Source organism: Cicer arietinum, chromosome 1, assembly GCF_000331145.2.
Source record: "Cicer arietinum cultivar CDC Frontier isolate Library 1 chromosome 1, Cicar.CDCFrontier_v2.0, whole genome shotgun sequence".
In the NCBI taxonomy this organism is placed as follows: domain Eukaryota; kingdom Viridiplantae; phylum Streptophyta; class Magnoliopsida; order Fabales; family Fabaceae; genus Cicer; species Cicer arietinum.
The window spans coordinates 48,901,628-48,910,160 of record NC_021160.2 but is presented as its reverse complement, the minus strand read 5'-3'; the positions used below and the strand labels follow the sequence as shown (position 1 = coordinate 48,910,160).

Sequence of the window (8,533 nt, the reverse complement as noted above, 5' to 3'; positions counted from 1 at the left end):
ATCTTATTGTTGGGTTTGTATTTTACATTTTATTTTATCAAATAAATACAAGTACCATTATATGTTGAAAAATAAATTGACATTTATAGTTACTTTCAGTTTATGTCAATTCATTTTTGTAGTAACATTTTATAAAGTAAAAATATATATTCTATTTGAAAGAAAATACCCAAATTCATTAAAAATAATCATAAAATACGACTTCTCATGCTCGCAATTAAAACATCATACTAATAAAGCAAATAAATTTAGCTACACTACAATATAATTCAACATTAATATTTTTTACATCTTTTTTTTGGGTTTGTATTTTACATTTTATTTCATCAAATAACTACAAGTACTATTATATGTTGAAAAAGAAATTAATAATTAAAGTACAATGAGTCAGACAATTATCCTATATAATAAGTTATCATACGAATTTTACAAAATATTTAAAAAATTAAATTAGATAATTGTGATAAACATGATTTTCCTTCATTTTAATTTTCCTAATCATATTCAATTATTACAAATCAATAAAGTAATATTATAAAATAACTATATTTATAATACATAAAATATTACTTATAAAACTTATAAAATTAATTAATTAATATCCGCACAGCGCGCGGACCATAATCTAATTACTTTATTAAAGAAGAAGATGTGGTCTAAGATATGATCGTAGTTAAAATTTATAGAAGATCAAGCATAAAAATGTAGGGACATATAGTTATTAGGTGTGTGGGCACACCCATCAAAACCCTAGTATGATAGTATCTCCATTTTGTGGGTATTCGTGCAATGATCCTTGTGTAAACAAAATGTGCAAAGATGCATCCTGTTATCTCTCTATCCTGTCCTCTTGGGCTATTGTCACAATTGTTTTGTTTGATGGTGTAAAGAACTAGTGGAGACATCGCACACGGCAATACAAGACCTGTTCTACTTCTAAAGTTCCAACATGTCTCATCATTTGGTTACGCTAGACTAGGCCTGTTTGTCGATGGGTGTTTGGATTAATTTTATTTCGGCAATTTCTTCTCACTCTTTATGTTCTTAAATAGACATCTACATTAATTAATTTAAATGGATAAAAATCATTTTTAAATTGACCAATCGGACAAAGTTTTTACATTACAATTGGTTCTTATAGTTTTATAGATGGAATAGACACGTAGGTATTTATGATTTAAAAGAGTGCCTATACTTTTTGAAACACTTCCATACGTTATGTTTCTTTTTTTCTTTTGAAAACTTAACTGATTTCTATGTGTCGTTAACTTAAACTAATATAAACTTATTTCCACCAATGAATTTAACTTAAAATGTGCTTCTCATAGAGTTTAATGCATACAAGAATTGGCATGAAAAGCTAAAAATGATGAGCAATGTTTCTTAACATTCCTAAGGAGTGATAGTGAGTTTTTTATTTTTGATTTTAAAAGTTAAATTTGGAACAAAATGTATTTGGATAAAATTGAATTGAAATAGTTTTTTAATTTAATTAACAAGAAACTTGTGCTATTAATTTATGTATCAATAAAAAATATTTATCTCGTATTTAATATGTATATATATCAATAGAAAACATTGCCTCGTTGCTTTTAATATTTTTCAGTGACAATTGTTTTTACTGTATTTTTTTTAGTATTAGTAGCAAATATTTGTCATGTATATTTTTATATTCGTTACTTACAAATATTTATTTAATGTTTCTTTATGAATTATTTATAAATATCTGTTATACATATATTAATATTTGACAAATATTTATTGTGTATTTTTTTAATATTTATCAATGACAAATATTTGTCTCAATTTTTTAAATATTTATCCATAAATATATGCATCTTTTTTGTGTATCAACGAAAAAATACTATACATCGTTCACTCTAACACTCTTATATCCGATTAAATTAATGTAGGTAACATCACTTAATCACTTAATGTGAGGCCCATCCTTAAAAAAGGTAGGACTACAAAATATTTCACCCAATATCGGATAAACTATCAAAACGAGTGTTAGAGTAAATCCAACCCGTGAATATTTGCAGTATATTTCATGTAATATTGCTCGAGAATCATGTAATGCAATAAATTTAGGTCCTTTAAAAGGTGAGATTACCCATAGAGGAATAAGTCAGTGATTTTAATGGTTAATCAAACAAATAAACAATTAAAATCCAAGCAATTTTATTTTATAGTTTATTTTAAGCACATACATATAATCATTGTATATTGTATATTTCAATTTCAATAAATGACAGATCATTTTCCTCTGAAAAGAAGGATTCAAATGAGCCAACCCAAACATCCATATTTGTGTAAGTTGAAAGAGTATGATCACATTTCCAAGTGGAGGGTGTAACTGTGCTATAATGGATTTAAGAGTGTCGTTCTAAATTATAGTTAAACTCAAGGAAACAAGCAAAAGACAGTGCAGACAGAGCTATAAATGTTACAGTAGAAAAGTTAGACAGTACAAATGTCCAAGTAGGCAGCAGCTCAGCTGCATCAAAGTTCTAGTGACCATATTTCTGAAACTCCCACTCACTGTTATCTGTACCATGTAGAGAAAGAAGAAGCCAGTGAGGAAAAGTAATTAATCAACTGGGTCCAAACAGAAAAAGAAAGGTAAAAGGAAATTGGCTAACATACCTAGAGGACATACTTGACGTGTCTTGAGCCATCGGCTTATGCAGTGGAAGTGAAAAGCATGGTTACAAACCCCTGTACAAGATACCAGTCAGAGCAAGAAACATTTGAGTAATCCAGGTCTAGCACAGCAAAAACATAACAACTGGACAAGCATACATAACTAGAAAATGGACCTATCAACTAATTTCATAAAAAATCAATACTAGTCAGAGAAAGAAACATTTGAGTAATCCAGGTGTAGCAGAGCAAAAACATAACAATTAGACAATCACACATAACTAGAAAATTGACCTCGAACTAATTACGGAAAAACTAGACAAGCATACATATATGAGTTGGACTTTTAACTTTCAACCCTTAGCAAAGTTCTACTGACCATAATTTTGAAAGCAGCAGTGCTATATATGACGAAGTTTTTCTTCATGAAGTCAATCAATGCTAATGTGTATTAATTACAACAAAGGAGAATGATTTTATTTTGGTATTTGGTAGAAAACATGGTGTTGAGCAACGAATCAAAATTATTCGTGATAAAAATCTCTTGCGAGAATCAACATTTCCCTTTTGAAATATATTTTACTCCATCAATCAAAGTTCTAGTGACCATATTTCTGAAAGATAAATCTGAGTTGCAGTAAAATTATTGGATCATGAAATAAAAAACTGTTGGATCATAAAAAAGAATTGTTGGGTCATTAAAAACGTTTGACTTTACTTAAAGCATTCTTAAAAAGTATAAAAAGTTATACACTAACGGTGTATCAAAATTAATCTCTTTAAAATGTTATCAAACCAGCTACATGTCAATACAAGTATCAAATATGATACTTTAAAAAAAAATTAAGATACAGGTATATGGCAACCCAAGTCTAATGCATTCCCTGTCACTCTTTTAAGATTTCAGTACTATCGTGCCTTTCTTTGTATACTCTCTCCCGCTCTTAGCCTGGGGCCTTATCTCCTCTCATTCTGCTACTTTTCCCCAGCCTAAAATGACAGGTTGCCATCAGGATAACTCTGTATAGTAAGGATGAAATCTGTTCCATATGATGATTTTGATGATGGTAATAGATGATAATGGGACATATTTCAGCAACAAATAAAAACATGATCTACAAAATGGGCAAGCAGCGAAATGAAGATCATCATAATGACTAGTTCAAACCAGTCTCACGAACCACAAAAGCACATCAGGTTACAAATCTGCAAGTATTGGAAATTTTAAAAAAAAACTGATCACATTATGGTTTAAATTTTAAATATAACCTATTCGAAGTTTCAAACCTGTTATCTCCATACCAAGTAAAACGTTCAACAATCCAGATCTAGACGGCCATTACAATCATCAAGCAAGCAAACCTCAATAATAAAGAGAAAAGCAAAGATGGGATAATTAAAAATAAACAATAAACAAGGAGTTGCATAGCACTAACTATTAGAATCTCATTGCATCTAGAGTTGTTAAAGAGGGACATTATTAATAGTTCATGTTCGGTTTTTTTCTTGAGTTTGTTTATAATTTTGTTTATAGTTGAAATTTGGGTTTAAGTTATTACAAGATAGGGGTATTTAACTGTTCTTACCATTAACATTAAAGATCCCTAATTGGTATGTAGATTAATGAATATAAAAACAGCAGTATGGTGCTATAAAGCCCTGACATGGCAAGATTCAAGAAAGGGTTGTATCTACTATGAATTTACTATACGCAGCCTCATTTTGCAGTTGTAAAAGGCTGATTCTACAACTCAAACTCAGGACCACTTGCCACAGGGCAACAACTCCAACCATTGTGACAAAGCTCCCTTCCATAAACACGAAAAATGAATAGTTATCTTTTTCTTCTGATCATAAAATAACCTGTTCGAAAAACTCATACTGTTAGGGAGGGTCATGTTTCTCAGAAGAAGAGTTCTTCTCATTTTCTACTGAAGTTTACTTATGAATAAGACTTTTTGCAATAATGCTTAGTTGTGAAATTCGTTCATTTAAAAGAGAAGGTGGGATTCGTTCAACAGAATGGTAAGTCACACAACCCCTAAAACGACATGAATTTGTGGTGGTGGTTAAATCACAAAGATTAGGAAGTCATATTAAAAAAAAAAGTAACACTACAGGATGAAAAATATGTCACTAAATATACTTAAGAAGCTGACTTTGCTTCAGTTAAAGGGTTGAACAGCACATAAATGTGCAAAAATATAAAAGAGAGGAGGCAGAGTATCCTAGCAAAGACAAGAACAAAAAATCATAACAATACCTAAGGCAAGTTTACACCACAACCTAAATATGAGTCACACCTTGTCTCCTTGAAGGAATAACTAACGGTTACACACACAGCACACCATAGCACAAACAACACTAGATACAGTTTGGATTTATAATAGGGTCAATCAAGGATCACAAAAAAATAGTTTGTTTAAATTCTGTTATACTATAGCGCTATGGCATTGTATAGTTGTTATTTGACATCACTTTGTACTAAATAGTGTCTTGTTTAAGTTCAGCTATGTTATAGCACTATAGCTGCTCTTTCACAACACTCGAATAAGGTAAACCAAAACATGTTTCTCCTTGCTCCTTCCTTATAATTAATAATTTCAAACAATCATCTTAACCCCTTATATTTTTAAACAATCCTAAATGGCTAAATCTTATAGTAGTGATCAACAACTATTTTCACAGATTGATGAAAAGTTAAATACCATCAACTAAAAATCTTCTAGAAACCACAAAATCAATAATAATACAAGCTACAAAAAACGCAATTAGTTGAATTCTACACAAGTTTAGAGGCATACCCCAAGCAACAGTGCATTCCTCGCTAGTGGCGCTAGCCTGGTTTGCCTGACACTCAATACCTATAACAATGATCAAACTCAAAAGGAATTATGTTATTTTCCTTAAAACAACTGCGATTCAAAAAAAAAAAAAAAAAACCACACGCTTACACAGATCCATGATATGATTCCTGCAAATAGCACAATTATCGACAACGATATCTGCAATTAATTAAACAAACAGAACAAAACAAACAACGGAAAGATCGTTAACAAAGATAAAGTACAGCGAAAGAAAATAAGAGAGGAAAAGGAAAATTAGGGTTTGAGATAGAGAGAAATGTACCCCATGCCCAGAGAGAAACAGCATTCCACTTCTTGATCTCGAAGCGCTTTGGCTTCTTGGAAGAAGAGGGACCGGCGCAGCAGGAGGTATCTCCGGCCGGTACCATTGGGACGTCGGAATCCAGTGTCGCCATTCCTCTCAGATTTTCCACTCAACAAAGATATCTTCTACTATTGATATTGATGTCTGTTTCTGTTTCTACTTTCGGTATGCAGAATAAGTTGGGCTATAAAGTTTTGGGCCTTCGTTAATATTTTCAATTGGTTTTAGAAAAATTTCCCTTGTACCCTCCTTATTATACCTATACCCCCAAATTTAGAATGAAATGACTATTTTGCCCTCGTATAAATAATAAAACCTCACAAAATTACCATTCCACACTTTCACATTTCCGGAACAGAGAGTAAGTTTTTTTTCAAAATTTCCGGAGAAGTTGAGAAACAAGTTTTCCGTTACAGAGGTTGTACTCCGGAAAAGTTGTTTTAAAGTTTTTTAATATAAGTGAGCTGTCAATATTTTAGTTAGTATACTCCATTCAAAATAAATATAAATAATATTAAAAATATTAATGTATTTAGTTAAAAATTAAGATAAGATACATTAATTTTTTAGATTTTTTTTAATTATATTTCATTATAGAATAGTAATTTTGAAATTTTAGTTAACTACGAAGAATCACTAAGATTCAACTTATCCAAACTCTTAAAATTAGAAAATAGCTTAGATATAAATTTAATATAGAAAAATAGAATTTTATTTAATATTTTTTTCGTCTCATTTTAAATGTTTTCTTTGTTTTATTTTGTCTTAAATTATTTGTCATTTTTTAATACCGATAAAATATTAATTGATTTTTTTTTTCTATTAATATATCATAATTTATTGTATTTCAATTCATCAAACTTTTTCACAAACTGTAATTAACGAGAATATTTGAGTAAATGAAACTCATTTTATAATTAAAATCAACACAATTAATCATTTTATTCAAAATTGTGCCCAATTTAAATGAGACATTTAATTGACAGAGAAAAATTGTTTTGAGAATGCACCTTATGTATCATGCATATGCAGGTGAATTCACCTTTCATTTTGATTAAATTTGATGTATAAATTCATATGATCCAAAAATTAAAATACCATGTTTGATTATACTTCATTTTTAAGATAGTTTGAGACAAAACTTTTGATATAACAATGCTATATGTAACCAACATTGTTTACACAAAAATCGAAGATTGTAATTTGTCTGACATGAATGACCATACATAGTTTGATAGTCAATATAAAAATCATTTATGGAAAAATTGGTAATTAGTTATAAAAATTAAGTGAATTTTTTATCTTTCGTTAAATTGATTTTCGTAACAAACAATATTAATTATGACAATAACATACACATAATTTATAATATAGCAACATTAATAAATTTTTTAATGAAATCATTCTTTTTCGCTAAATTGATTTTCGTAACAAACAATATTAGTCGTAACAATACCATACAAATAACTTATAGTATAGCAACATTAGTAAAAGTTTAAAAAAAATCATACCTCTCTATTATAAGTAACATTTAGATATCAACATTGCTTTATTTCTTATCACTTTTCGTTCTCATCTCCCTTATTTATGAAAATCCATCTTGAGCTAATCGTGGATTTATCATGTGGTTTTTGTATAAGTTGCCACACTTCAAGGGTGATTAATAATTTCTTGAAGTTTTTTTGGGTACTAGACCTGGTCTATAAGGATAAATTAAATATTTTCTTTTCTAGTAATATGAGTTAGAATGTTAAGCATAATTTTATTAATGTATTAGGTATTCAATGGACGAACGATCTTGGTAAGCACTTTGGGGTATCTATCTCACATAAGAAGGTTGCCAATGCTACTTTCATATTTATTATTGATAAGGTTAACTAAAGACTAAGAAGCACTATCAAGGATAAAATGTGTCTTTTATATGTATAGTAACATTAACCAAATATGTTCTTCAGACATTATTATACATATGTCATGTAAAAAGTTTTATGCCTAAAAAACTATTTGCGATGAGGTGGAAAAGAAATGTAGAATCTTTACGTGGAGAAATAATGATGCGTCTCATAAATATTATTTAGTGTCGTAAGAAAAATCAGCAAAATGTGGATATTTTTTTTGTGACGCGTACAAACTATAGATGATTTATAAAGTGGGCCATATTTGGAATATTGTGATTAGAAGTAAGTAGATGGGTTGTGCACTATCCAAAATATAGCTCCATATAGACCTGGTAGCAATTTAATTTTAACTAACTTTGTATTAAAAAAAAGAAATTCCATATCAATTAGGATTCTTGAAATCCAATCAAATGCTGACAAATTATTGAAGAACACTTGTTAAGAAATTAAATATAAATATATTAAATTGAAAATGTATTGAAATTGTGTTTCAATTTTTAATTTTGATTTCTTAATAAGTGCAGCACACTTGTTTGCAAGAAGAAATTATGGGACAAGTTGATAGAGGAACTTAATCTACATTTTTCTTCTTCTTGTTTCTTATTTTCATAGATATATTTCATCCATAATTTATTTCCTTATTCCATTCATAAAAAATTAAAGTATAGTTTGTCACACAAAACTTAGTAAAATAGTAAACGAAAACAACATACACCTATTGATTTTTCTATGTCTCTCTCGACAACCCTTATTTTAATTTATTTTATTTTTCAATTTTCAATGGTAATAGTAGTAAGCGAATAATAAATAAACATAATTTT

General features: G+C 29.1%; 1 protein-coding gene across 2 annotated transcripts in view; it reads right to left on the bottom strand.

Annotated features, from left to right (window-relative positions):
* Positions 1-6,013, bottom strand: part of LOC101503002 (RING-box protein 1a-like) — a 37,316-nt gene extending 31,303 nt beyond the window's left edge. The window contains exons 1-5 of one of the 2 annotated variants that reach the window (XM_004487337.4): positions 5,773-6,013; positions 5,598-5,648; positions 5,448-5,507; positions 2,647-2,718; positions 2,286-2,548 (exon numbers count right to left, since the gene is read on the bottom strand). In XM_004487337.4, coding sequence (XP_004487394.1) covers positions 2,511-2,548; positions 2,647-2,718; positions 5,448-5,507; positions 5,598-5,648; positions 5,773-5,905 — 354 coding nt within the window. In that variant the 5' untranslated portion in view covers positions 5,906-6,013 and the 3' untranslated portion in view covers positions 2,286-2,510. Of the gene's footprint in view, positions 1-2,285; positions 2,549-2,646; positions 2,719-5,447; positions 5,508-5,597; positions 5,649-5,772 lie in introns of those variants that run through there. The other variant, XM_012717465.3, reaches the window with a different exon arrangement.
* Between the last annotated feature and the right edge of the window lie 2,520 nt (positions 6,014-8,533).